General features: G+C 57.6%; 2 protein-coding genes across 2 annotated transcripts; both read right to left on the bottom strand.

The window, feature by feature from the left end:
• Window positions 1-215: 215 nt before the first annotated feature.
• On the bottom strand, window positions 216-6692 carry ZNF253 (zinc finger protein 253). Its single transcript, XM_065664748.1, has 3 exons — window positions 6630-6692; window positions 4396-4539; window positions 216-3405 (listed from the first exon to the last, which is right to left on the bottom strand). Exon 3 carries the CDS (start codon window positions 3398-3400, stop codon window positions 1949-1951), a length of 1452 nt encoding a protein of 483 aa, XP_065520820.1. The 5' UTR covers window positions 3401-3405; window positions 4396-4539; window positions 6630-6692; the 3' UTR covers window positions 216-1948.
• Window positions 6693-7921: 1229 nt separating this feature from the next.
• LOC136006686 (scavenger receptor cysteine-rich domain-containing group B protein-like) lies at window positions 7922-12514 on the bottom strand. Its single transcript, XM_065664738.1, has 4 exons — window positions 12157-12514; window positions 10819-11142; window positions 9921-10244; window positions 7922-8160 (listed from the first exon to the last, which is right to left on the bottom strand). Exons 1-4 carry the CDS (start codon window positions 12512-12514, stop codon window positions 8150-8152), a joined length of 1017 nt encoding a protein of 338 aa, XP_065520810.1. The 3' UTR covers window positions 7922-8149.
• Between the last annotated feature and the right edge of the window lie 900 nt (window positions 12515-13414).

The following is a 13414-nucleotide window of genomic DNA, read 5'->3' as shown; positions in this document are numbered from 1 at the left end:
CTGGGGAGCCCAAAAGCATCCCTATAGGGGATCCATCACCTGGATGAGCCCCAATAGGGGATCCATCACCCCCCCTAAAAGGGACCTGATGACACCAAGGAGCCCGTGAGGCCATGAAGGTGCTGAGACAAAGGCCCTGTTAAATGAGCATCCTGTAATTAGTGTGCACATCCCAACATTCCCCCCCCCCCCCCCAAAGTACAACAGGGACCATATGGAATGGGGGGGGACATGGATTTGGGATCTCCAGGAGTCCAAGGGACAGCACCAAGGGCATCAACACAAGGCCCTTGTGTCCTCATAGGCAAAGGTCCATGTGCTCAGCAGCACAGAGGAGGATGGAGGATGCCGAGGGCTGCGCTCGTGTCTCGCTTGCCCGGATCCGCTCCAGGTGCTGCTGGAGAACATCTGGATTGGGATGGGGTGGGAATGGAGAAGGGGATGAACCAGGATCAGTAGCAGCAGCACGGGAGACGGAAGGGAATCGGAAGCCAAAGAGGCTCCAGGACGTGTCCACTCTTCCCCCATGGGTCCTTCCATCACTTGTACCAGGGTGGCATCTCCCATCCCAAAAGCAGGAATGTCAGTCCCCAACCGGGGCCACCACGGAGCTTGCAGCCCCTCCATCCTAAGGTCCCGCTGGGATCATCCCGTATGGAAGCAGCTCCAGCTTTGGCAAAGGGCTCAGGAGAAGGACTCTTATGGAGGTTCAGGAGGTGATGTCTACCCCATGCTCCTATGGGGGTCCATGAGACAATGATGCTCTTATGGGGGTCCATGAGGTGATGCTCTTATGGGGGTCCATGAGACGATGCTCTTATGGGGTTCCATGAGGTGATGCTCTTATGGGGGTCCATGAGGTGATGCTCTTATGGGGTCCCATAAGGCGATGCCTACCCCATGGCTCTTATGGGGTTCCATGGGGCAATGCCTGCCCCATGGCTCTTATGGAAGTCCATGAGCTGATGCCTACTCCATGCCCTTATGGTGGCCCATAAGGTGATGCTCTTATGGGTCCCATGAGGCGATGCCTACCCCACGCTCTATGGAGGTCCATGAGGTGATGCCTGCCCCATGGCTCTTACGGAGGTCCATGAGGCGATGCTCTTACAGGTTCCATACGGCGATGCCTACCCCATACTCTACAGAGGTCCATGAGGTGATGCTCTTATGGGTTCCATGGGGTGATGCTCTTATGGGGATCCATGAGGTGATGCCTACTCCATCCCCTATGGAGGTCCATGAGGTGATGCTCTTATGGGTTCCATGGGGTGATGCTCTTATGGGTTCCATAAGGTGACGCCTACCCCATTCTCTATGGAGGTCCACGAGGTGATGCCTACCCCATCCCCTATGGAGGTCCATGAGGTGATGCTCTTATGGGTTCCATGGGGTGATGCTCTTATGGGTTCCATAAGGTGACGCCTACCCCATCCTCTATGGAGGTCCACGAGGTGATGCTCTTATGGGGATCCATGAGGTGATGCTCTTATGGGTTCCACAAGGCAATGCCTACCCCATACTCTGTGGGGTCCGTGAGGTGATGCTCTTATGGGGTTCCACAAGGCAATGCCTACCCCATACTCTGTGGGGTCCATGAGGCGATGCTCTTATGGGTCCCATGCGTGATGCCTACCCCACGCCCTACGGAGGCCCACGAGGGGCTGCTCTTACGGGGTCCCACCAAGGCGATGCCTGCCCCATGGCTCTTATGGAGGTCCATGAGGTGATGCTCTTATGGGGATCCATGAGGTGAAGCTCTTATGGGTTCCATGGGGTGATGCTCTTATGGGGATCCATGAGGTGATGCCTACTCCATCCCCTATGGAGGTCCATGAGGCGATGCTCTTATGGGTCCCATGAGGCGCTGCTCTTACGGGGTCCCACCAAGGCGATGCCTGCCCCATGGCTCTTGTGGAGGCCCGCGAGGCGCTGCCCGCGGCCGCGCTCAGCCGTCGCGGTGCACGCGCTGATGCTGCAGCAGGTTGGACGGGTGCGCGAAGCCCTTGTCGCACACCCCGCACTTGTAGGGCGTCTCGCCCGTGTGCACCTTCTCGTGCACGGCCAAATAAGCCAGGTCCTTGAAGTACTTGTGGCAGAAGCTGCACTCGTAGGGCCTCTCCTGGCTGTGCACGCGGTGATGCTGCAGCAGCAAAGAGGGCCGGGCGAAAGCCTTGCCGCACGCCTCGCACTTGTAGGGCCGCTCGCCCGTGTGCGCCCGCTCGTGGATCACCAGGTAGGACGACTGCTTGAAGGCTTTGCCGCACGTCTTGCAGGCGAAGGGCCGCTCGCCCGTGTGCACCCGCTCGTGCGAGGCCAAGGCGTTGGATTGCTTGAAGCCCTTGCCGCAGAGCGGGCAGACGAAGGGCCGGTCGCCCGTGTGCACCCGTTCGTGCACCTTGAGGCTGTGGCCGTAGGTGAACTTCTTCCCGCAGACGCCGCAGACGTGGGGCTTGTCGTCGCAGTGCTGGCGCTGGTGGAGCAGGAGGGCGTTGGAGGTGGGGAAGTCCTTGCCGCAATCGGCGCACTTGAAGGGCTTCTCGGCGCAGTGGGTGAGCGCGTGGCGCTGGAGCTCGTACGGCGTCTTGAAGCTCTTGGCGCAGCGCGGGCAGCGGAAAGGCCGCTCGCCGCTGTGGATGCGCCGGTGCTCTTGGAGGTTGGACGAGCGTTTGAAGCGCTTCCCGCACAGCTCGCACCGGAACGGCCGCTCTTCCGTATGGACCAAACGGTGGCTCTTGAAATCCGAGTGCCGCTTAAAGGACGCTTGGCACAGGGAGCAACGGAACGGGCGCTCTTCGTTGTGCACCACTTCGTGGCTAAAGAGCTCCCAAGCCCGTTTGAAAGCCTTCTCGCACACCCCGCACTGGAAGGGTTTCTCGTCCACGATGACCTCGCGGATCTCCAGCTCGCCGGAGCCCGGTGCCGGATGCAGCGGCAGCCCCGCCACCGCCTCCTCCAGCACCAGTTTGGCCGTGGAATAGATGCCGCGCTCGTCGATCAACTGCACAAAGTCCCCTTTGGGACGGGCAGCAGCGGGGAGGGCGATGGAGCCGCTCTCCTCTTCCTCCTCCTCCTCTTCCTCACTGCTCCGTGCTTCCTCCTCCATCGCCCTCGGCCTGAAGTCGCCCGCCCGGCTCCAGATCAGGCGCAGGCGCTTGCCGCAGGAAGGTCCCGGCTCTTCCCCTTGTCCCGGGGATGCAGGAACCGGCTTGGCCTCGGGCTTGAGGCAGAGGCGCTGCTTGCGCCGGCGTGGAGAGGCTCCTCCATCCTCACGGCTGCTTCCGGCTGCTGGCTGCATCCCGGCTGCTTCCTCCTCCTCCTCCTCCTCCTCCTCCTCCTCGCCTTCAGCCTCAGCTCCGGTAGGAAGGCTCCGGGAGAAAGGCTCCGGTCGCTCTTCCATGGCGGCTGCGAAGAACGTGAGAGGAGCAATGGGATGGAGCAATGGGATGGAGCAAGGGGATGGAGCAAGGGGATGGAGCAAGGGGATGGAGCAATGGGATGGAGCAAGGGGATGGAGCAAGGGGATGGAGCAAGGGGATGGAGCAAGGGGATGGAGCAAGGGGATGGAGCAAGGGGATGGAGCAAGGGGGGATGGAGCAAGGGGATGGAGCAAGGGGATGGAGCAAGGGGATGGAGCAAGGGGATGGAGCAAGGGGATGGAGCAAGGGGATGGTGCAAGGGGATGGAGCAAGGGGATGGAGCAAGGGGATGGAGCAAGGGGATGGAGCAAGGATGGAGCAAGGGGATGGAGCAAGGGGATGGAGCAAGGGGATGGAGCAAGGGGATGGAGCAAGGGGATGGAGCAAGGGGATGGAGCAAGGGGATGGAGCAAGGGGATGGAGCAAGGGGATGGAGCAAGGGGATGGAACAATGGGATGGAGCAAGGGGATGGAGCAAGGGGATGGAGCAATGGCATGGAGCAAGGGGATGGAGCAAGGGGATGGAGCAAGGGGATGGAGCAAGGGGATGGAGCAAGGGGATGGAGCAAGGGGATGGAGCAAGGGGATGGAGCAAGGGGATGGAGCACGGGGATGGAGCACGGGGATGGAGCACGGGGATGGAGCAAGGGGATGGAGCAAGGGGATGGAGCAAGGGGATGGAGCAAGGGGATGGAGCAAGGGGATGGAGCAAGGGGATGGAGCAAGGGGATGGAGCACGGGGATGGAGCACGGGGATGGAGCACGGGGATGGAGCAAGGGGATGGAGCAAGGGGATGGAGCAAGGGGATGGAGCAAGGGGATGGAGCAAGGGGATGGAGCAAGGGGATGGAGCAAGGGGATGGAGCAAGGGGATGGAGCAAGGGGATGGAGCAAGGGGATGGAGCGGGCACCAAGCGGCCGACGGGGATGGGATGGAGGGGAACGGGCTTCCCATGAGGATCCCACAAACACTCACGGGTTCCTAAAGGGACGGCTCCGGGCGGGCGGTGCCATGGCCGAGCCCCAGCCCGGCACGAGCGGCGCCGGTGATGCCGGAGCGAGGGCGAGATTCCATCCTGGAAGCACGGGGGGGGATGCGGGGCGAGGCAGAGAGCAGCAGCTGGGAGAGGGGGGGGGGACTGAGTGGTCCATGGGGGAATTCCGGGTAGGAATTCCCTATGGGATCTAGGGAACGCTCCATCGCATCAGCCTCCCAAAGCCCATTGCAACCAGAGGCCCCCAGTATGTCCCAGTCCCCCCACAGTATAACCCAGTCCTTCCCACTATGAGCCATCGTCCTAGCATGTCCCACTCCTTCATCCCAGCACATCCCAGTCCATCAACCCATTACATCCCAGCGCATCCCAGTCCTTCATCCCAGCACATCCCAGTCCATCCTCCAAGAACATCCCACTCCTTCATCCCAGCGCATCCCAGTCCTTTATCCCAGCACATCCCAGTCCATTACCCCCGTGCATCCCAGTCCTTTATCCCAGCGCATCCCAGTCCTTTAACCCAGCACATCCCAGTCCTTTATCCCAGTGCATCCCAATCCTTTATCCCAGCGCATCCCAGTCCTTTATCCCAGCGCATCCCAGTCCTTTATCCCAGCACATCCCAGTCCTTTATCCCAGCGCATCCCAATCCTTTATCCCAGCACATCCCAATCCTTTATCCCAGCGCATCCCAGTCCTTTATCCCGGCACATCTCAATCCTTTATCCCAGTGCATCCCAATCCTTCATCCCAGCGCATCCCAGTCCTTTATCCCAGCTCATCCCAGTCCTTTATCCCAGCGCATCCCAGTCCTTTATCCCAGCACATCCCAGTCCTTTACCCCAGCTCATCCCAGTCCTTTATCCCAGCGCATCCCAATCCTTTATCCCAGCGCATCCCAGTCCTTTATCCCAGCGCATCCCAATCCTTCATCCCAGCGCATCCCAGTCCTTTATCCCAGCTCATCCCAGTCCTTTATCCCAGCGCATCCCAGTCCTTTATCCCAGCACATCCCAGTCCTTTATCCCGGCACATCTCAATCCTTTACCCCAGCTCATCCCAGTCCTTTATCCCAGCACATCCCAGTCCTTTATCCCAGCACATCCCAATCCTTTATCCCAGCACATCCCAATCCTTTATCCCAGCACATCCCAGTCCTTTATCCCAGCACATCCCAATCCTTTATCCCAGCACATCCCAATCCTTTATCCCAGCTCATCCCAGTCCTTTATCCCAGCGCATCCCAGTCCTTTATCCCAGCGCATCCCAATCCTTTATCCCAGCGCATCCCAATCCTTTATCCCAGCGCATCCCAGTCCTTTATCCCAGCGCATCCCAGTCCTTTATCCCAGCGCATCCCAGTCCTTCACCCCAGCACATCCCAGTCCTTTATCCCAGCACATCCCAGTCCTTTACCCCAGCTCATCCCAGTCCTTTATCCCAGCACATCCCAATCCTTTATCCCAGCACATCCCAATCCTTTATCCCAGCATACCCCAGTCCTTTATCCCAGCATACCCCAGTCCTTTATCCCAGCGCATCCCAGTCCCTCCCACCTCACTCCCCCCCCCCGCCCCAGTACCTCCCGTTACCCCCCAGTGCTAACACGGGACCCTCCCCCCCCCCCCCCAGTCCCTCAGCCCCCCCCCCTCGGGCCTACCCCGACCCCCGGAGCCTCCGGTACCTCAGCCCCCCCGGCCCCTTCAACAGCGCAATGGATGCTCCGGGCCCAGGAGCCCCATCCCCGTCCCGTCCCCGTTCCCATCCCCGTTCCCGTCCCCATCCACATCCTCGTTCCGTTCCCGTTCCCGTTCCGTTCCCGTTCCCGTTCCCATCCCCATTCCCATTCCCTTTCCCATCCCCGTTCCCGTTCCGTCCCCGTCCCCGTTCCGCCCCCGTTCCGTTCCCGTTCCCTTTCCCATCCCCATCCCCATCCCCGTTCCCGTTCCGTTCCCGTTCCCGTTCCGTTCCCATCCCCGTCCCGTTCCCGTTCCGTTCCCGTTCCCGTTCCGTTCCCGTTCCCGTTCCCGTTCCCGTTCCGTTCCCGTTCCGTTCCGTTCCCGTTCCCGTTCCCGTTCCCGTTCCGTTCCCGTTCCCGTTCCCGTTCCCGTTCCGTTCCCGTTCCCGTTCCCGTTCCCGTTCCCGTTCCCGTTCCGTTCCCGTTCCGTTCCCGTTCCCGTTCCCGTTCCCGTTCCCGTTCCCGTTCCGTTCTCACCGTTCCCCACCCGCCGCCGCCGCCTCCTCCTCCGCCGCCGGAGCCGCTTCCGGCCGCGCTCGCGCGCTGCGCCGTAACGTCACTTCCGGGGGCGGGGCTGAGTGAGGGGGAGTCGGGGGCGGGGGGGGCGCGTGTGCGCGCGGGGACACGTGTGTGTGTGTGCACGTGGTACGTGGGTGTGCACGTGGTACATGTGTGTTCATGTGTGTGTGCACGTGGTACATGGGTGTGCACGTGGTACATGGGTGTGCACGTGGTACATGTGCGTTCATGTGTGTGTGCACGTGGTACGTGGGTGTGCACGTGGTACATGGGTGTTCATGTGTGTGTGCACGTGGTACATGGGTGTTCATGTGTGTGTGCACGTGGTACGTGGGTGTGCACGTGGTACGTGGGTGTTCATGTGTGTGTGCACGTGGTACGTGGGTGTGCACGTGGTACATGGGTGTTCATGTGTGTGTGCACGTGGTACATGTGTGTGCACGTGGTACATGGGTGTGCACGTGGTACATGGGTGTTCATGTGTGTGTGCACGTGGTACATGGGTGTGCATGGGGACATGTGTGTATGGGGACACGTGTGTGCGTGTGGCACATGTTTGTGTATGGGGACACGTGTGTGCATGGGATATGTGTGTGCATGGGGACACGTGTACATGGGGACGTGTGTGTATGGGGACATGTGTGTTCATGGGATACGTGTGTGCATGGGACACGTGTGTGCATGGGGACATGTATGTGCATGGGGAGATGTATTTGTACGAGGACATGAGTGGACATGTATGTGCATGGGGGCACCTGTGTGCATGGAAATGTGTGTGCATGGAAATGTGTGTGCATGGAAACGTGTGTGCATGGGGACACGTGTGTGTATGGGGAGAAGTATGTGCATGGGGACATATATGTGCATGGGGACATGTGTGTGCATGGGGACATGTGTGTGCATGGGGACGTGTGTGTGCATGGGGACGTGTGTGCATGGGACACGTGTGTGCATGGGGACGTGTGTATGCATGGGACATGTATGTGCATGGGGACATGTATGTGTATGGGGACATGTGTATGCATGGGGACGTGTGTATGTATGGGACATGTATGTGCATGGGACATGTATGTGCAAGGGACACGTGTGTGCATGGGGACACGTATGTGCATGGGGACATGTGTGTGCATGGGGACATGTATGTGCATGGGACATGTATGTGTATGCATGGGGACATGTATGTGCATGGGGACACGTGTGTGCACGGGAGCTCGCATCCACCTTTATTGCAGCCTCTCCAGAGGGTGGGAAGAGGCACGGAAAGGGGGGGATTTGGGGGGGGGGGAAGGGCTCAAAGGGCCTGGAGGCCCGTGACCCACAGCCAGGGCAGGCGGGGGGGGCAGAGGGACGTCGCCTCCGTGCCCATCTCTCTCCATTACCTGCAATGGGTACCGGGATGCCCCCGATGTGGGGACATGAGGTTGGGATAAAGGAACGTTGCCTGGAGACCCCATCCCTCTTCTCCGCGTCCATGAGCTTCAGATCCCACCTGGAATGAAAAGGATGGAAAGGCAGCCTGCTTTCGCCTGCCAAGCCGCTGCAAGGGCCCTAATGCGCAGAGAACGCAGGGTGATGTGCAAGCGATTCCAATGGGAAGGTGGGAATCATCCCCCAAAACACCAAGCTCTGGGTCCAGCATCGCCCCATAGGACTGGGCCAAGAGAAGAAGGTGATGCAAGGAGGCATCAACCCCAGCATCCAGCCTCGAAGCTTGGCACCGACGAATGCCTATCGGGATAGGGCATGGATGGAGGAAACCTGAATGCCTGCATCTTCTGCCTCCAATGCACCCGATGAAAGGATGCCTCTGGTACCCAGAATGCACCCGATGAAAGGATGCTTCTGGTACCCAGAATGCACCCGATGAAGGATGCTTCTGGTACCCGGAATGCACTCAATGAGAGGATGCTTCTGGTACCCAGAATGCACTCAATGCAAGGATGCTTTTGATACCCAGAATGAGCACAATGAAAGGATGCTTCTGGTACCCAGAATGCACCCAATGAAAGGATGCTTCTGGTACCCAGAATGCACCCGATGAAAGAATGCTTCTGGTACCCGGAATGCACCCGATGAAAGGATGCTTCTGGTACCCAGAATGCACCCGATGAAAGGATGCTTCTGGTACCCGGAATGCACTCAATGCAAGGATGCTTCTGACCTCCAGAATGCACCCAATGAAAGGATGCTTCTGGTACCTGGAATGCACCCAATGAAAGGATGCTTCTGGTACCCGGAATGCACCCAATGAAAGGATGCTTCTGGTACCCAGAATGCATTCGATGCAAGGATGCTTCTGGTACCCGGAATGCACCCAATGAAAGGATGCTTCTGGTACCCAGAATGCATTCAATGCAAGGATGCTTCTGGTACCCGGAATGCACCCGATGAAAGGATGCTTCTGGTACCCGGAATGCACCCAATGAAAGGATGCTTCTGGTACCCAGAATGCACCCAATGAAAGGATGCTTCTGGTACCCAGAATGCACCCAATGAAAGGATGCTTCTGGTACCCGGAATGCACCCGATGAAAGGATGCTTCTGGTACCCGGAATGCACCCAATGAAAGGATGCTTCTGGTACCCGGAATGCACCCAATAAAAGGATGCTTCTGGTACCCAGAATGCACCCAATGAAAGGATGCTTCTGACCTCCAGAATGCACCCAATGAAAGGATGCTTCTGGTACCTGGAATGCACCCGATGAAAGGATGCTTCTGGTACCCGGAATGCACCCGATGAAAGGATGCTTCTGGTACCCGGAATGCACCCAATGAAAGGATGCTTCTGGTACCCGGAATGCACCCAATGAAAGGATGCTTCTGGTACCCAGAATGCACCCGATGAAAGGATGCTTCTGGTACCCAGAATGCACCCAATGAAAGGATGCTTCTGACCTCCAGAATGCACCCAATGAAAGGATGCTTCTGGTACCTGGAATGCACCCGATGAAAGGATGCTTCTGGTACCCGGAATGCACCCGATGAAAGGATGCTTCTGGTACCCAGCATGCACTCAATGAAAGGATGCTTCTGGTACCCGGAATGCACCCAATGAAAGGATGCTTCTGGTACCCAGAATGCACCCAATGAAAGGATGCTTCTGGTACCCAGCATGCACTCAATGAAAGGATGCTTCTGGTACCCGGAATGCACCCGATGAAAGGATGCTTCTGGTACCAGGATGTGCCTGAAAGGTCTCCCCCCCCCCCAAAACAGCCTCCCCTGGGCCCATCCCAAGCCATGGGTACCTGTGCAAACCACTCCAGCATCCTCTCTGTGCCCACAGTTGTGGCTTCCCCAGGCAGGAGCTTTGCATTGGTCCAAAGCATCTTCGGTCCCTTTGCATTCGACATCATCGAGCCAAATGGGGCCCGATCCTTCCCCATAGGCAGCCCCATGGGAGGCCCCCAAAGCCTTCCCGCAGCCCAGCTGCCTGCAGACCACGTTGGCCTCCATCAGGTCCCATCCATCGTCGCACACCGTTCCCCATTGCTGCCCATAGAAGACCTCGACGCGTCCGGAGCAGGGGTTGGAGCCGCCCATAAGGCGAAGCGGGGCAGGTTCGGCATGGCCTGGAAAGGGAAGGAAGAGGGAAAACGTTCCACAGGGAAAGGATTCCGGTGCGGAATGTGGCCATTGAGCCCTTCCAATGGGGAAGCATCCCGTGAAGCGCTCCCTCCGCCTCACAGCATCCCGGAATGGGTTGGGATGGGAGGGAGCTCAAAGCTCATCCAGATCCAACCCCCGGCCATGGGGACACCTTGGACCAGCATCACCATTGAGCCCATTCCGATATCCCACCCGCCTCATAGGGATCCCCCTAAGAGCTCATCCCAATCTCCCCTCTGGCAGGTTAAAGCCATTCCCATTGTCCTGTCCCTCCATCCCTTTTCCAAAGCCCCTCTCCCGGTTTCTTATAGGCTCCTTCCAAAGGATGAGGGTGGGATGATGCCAAAGCCGCTCTCTGCAGTGACCAAGGATGCTCTACCAAAGGAGAGCCCTTCCTGCAGCATCCCAATTCGGGTTTTCCAGGATGGATCCCTCTTTATCTCCCGATCCCTACGGATGCGGGGCTCAGTGATGGGGTCTCCTCCAGCACTTTGCCCCCCTATAGAACCCACTTGTGTGATGAGGAGCATCCTTTACCTGCGCACACGACACCAGCATCCTCTCGGTGCATGCAGTTATGGGTACCCCAAGGCTTCGCGCTGCACTCGGAGAGGGCGGCTTCGGTCCCTTTGCAGGCCACGTCATCCAGCCAAATGGGATCAGGGCCTATCCCAAAGGAAGCAGCGGGAGGAGCGGAGAGGGCAGAGCCGCATCCCAGCTGCCGGCACACGACTTCGGCGTCGGTCAGGTCCCAGTTGTCGTCGCACACCGTCCCCCATTGATGGCCATAGAGCACCTCCACTCGGCCAGCGCAGCGGCTGGAGCCGTTCACCAGCTTCACCTGCACGGGGGTTGTAGCCTCTGCATTGAAGAGAATTGGGGGGAGAGTTGGGGGGGAATGGGTAACATCAAGTTTAAAGCCATCACCCTATTGCTATAACATCAGCATCAGCACCAGCACCATCATCAGCATCATCACCAGCACCAGCACCGTCACCAGCATCACCAGCAGCAGCAGCATCACCAGCATCAACAGCATCATCAGTGTCTACAGCATCATCACTCTCATCACCATCATCATCACCAGCATCACCAGCATCACCATAAGCACCAGCATCACCAGCACCAGTATCATCACCAGCATCACCATCATCACCAGCATCGCCATCATCACCAGCATCGCCATCATCATCACCAGCACCAGCACCATCATCAGCATCATCACCAGCATCAGCAGCATCATCAGCATCATCAGCATCAACAGCATCATCACTATCATCACCATCATCATCACCAGCATCACCAGCATCACCATAAGCCCCAGGATCACCAGCATCAGCATCATCACCAGCATCGCCATCATCATCACCAGCATCACCATCATCATCACCAGCATTGCCATCATCATCACCAGCATCACCATCATCACCAGCATCACCATCATCACCAGCACCAGCATCATCACCAGCATCGCCATCATCATCACCAGTATCACCATCATCACCAGCACCATCATCATCACCAGCATCACCATCATCATCACCAGCGTACCATTGCTATCACCCCTTATCCTATTGCTATAATCAATGATGAAGGCCCCTCTCCAGCATCCTTGTAGCCCCCTTTGGACACTGGGAGCTGCTCTGAGGTCTCCATGCATCGTCTCTTCCCCTTATCCCTATGGATGATCCCAATGGAGAAATCAGTGCTTTGGGAGCAAACCCTCGCCCTATGGGGAGTGCATCGCTGTGATTTACCTGCGCACACAACCCCTGCATCCTCTCTTCCCCTTATCCCTATGGATGATCCCAATGGAGAAATCAGTGCTTTGGGAGCAAACCCTTGCCCTATTGGGAGTGCATCACTGTGATTTACCTGCGCACACCACCCCTGCATCCTCTCCATGGTCGCAGTTATGCTCTCCCCAGGGTCTGGTCCTGCAGGCCGAGAGCTCGGCTTCCGTCCCGTTGCATTCCACATCATCCAACCAAACGGGCCCCGCTCCTTGTCCGAAGGGAGCCGATCCCGGAGCCGCCAGCGCTTCCCCGCATCCCAGCTGCCTGCACACGACGGCGGCGTCGGGCAGGCCCCATCGGTCGTCACACACGGTCCCCCACCGCTGCTCCCAGAGCACCTCGAGCCGCCCCACGCAGCGGTTGGGGCCCCCCAGCAGCCGGATAGGAGCCGGGATGGCAGCACCTGGAGCCCAAAGGAAGGAGAGCGTTGGAGTCATGGGGTGATGGGATGGGTTGGGTGTTTCCAGTCAGCATCATCCCTATAATAACCTGAGAGAGATAAGAACCTTTTTCTCTTTATAGGGAAAATCCAGGCTTTTGTTGGGATATAAACTCGGCACGGGATGCCAAAGATGCCTCCTGATTCAGCAGGTGCTGTCGGATGCTTTAACCATGGTTAAGCACCGTTGGTCCCCATGGCCTTTAGATGCTCATCCCAGCGCCCTTAGAGCAAGGGCTGCAGCCCACATCCTGCCGGCTTCTCGCTTTGGTGCTATTGGAAAGCATGGCATACTTTCCCAATGAGCTTTAAATCCCCTCCCTTCAGATCCAAATCCCTTCCCTTCATATCCCAATCACTTCCCTTCATATCCAGATCCCTTCCCTTCATATCCAGATCCCTTAACTTCACTTCTTCATATCTAAATCCCTTCCCTTCATATCCAAATCACTTCATATCCAGATCACTTCCCTTCATATCCAAATCCCTCCCCTTCATATCCAAATCCCTTCCCTTCATATCCAGATCACTTCCCTTCATATCCCAATCCCTTCCCTTCATATCCCAATCCCTTCCCTTCACATCCAAATCACTTCACTTCACTTCTCCATATCCAAATCCCTTCCCCTTATATCCAGATCCCTTCCCTTCATATCCCAATCCTTTCCCTTCATATCCCAATCCCTTCCCTTCACATCCAAATCATTTCCCTTCACTTCTCCATATCCAGATCCCCTCCCTTCATATCCCAATCCCTTCCCTTCATATCCAAATCACTTCCCTTCACTTCTCCATATGCAGATCCCTTCCCTTCATATCCAAATCCCCTCCCTTCATATCCCAATCCCTTCCCTTCACATCCAAATCACTTCCCTTCACTTCTCCATATCCAAATCCC

The sequence above is a fragment of the Lathamus discolor genome, unplaced genomic scaffold, assembly GCF_037157495.1.
Source record: "Lathamus discolor isolate bLatDis1 unplaced genomic scaffold, bLatDis1.hap1 Scaffold_56, whole genome shotgun sequence".
In the NCBI taxonomy this organism is placed as follows: Eukaryota; Metazoa; Chordata; class Aves; order Psittaciformes; family Psittacidae; genus Lathamus; species Lathamus discolor.
Note: the sequence above shows the minus strand (reverse complement) of the source record. Positions and strands in the feature narration are given on the sequence as shown.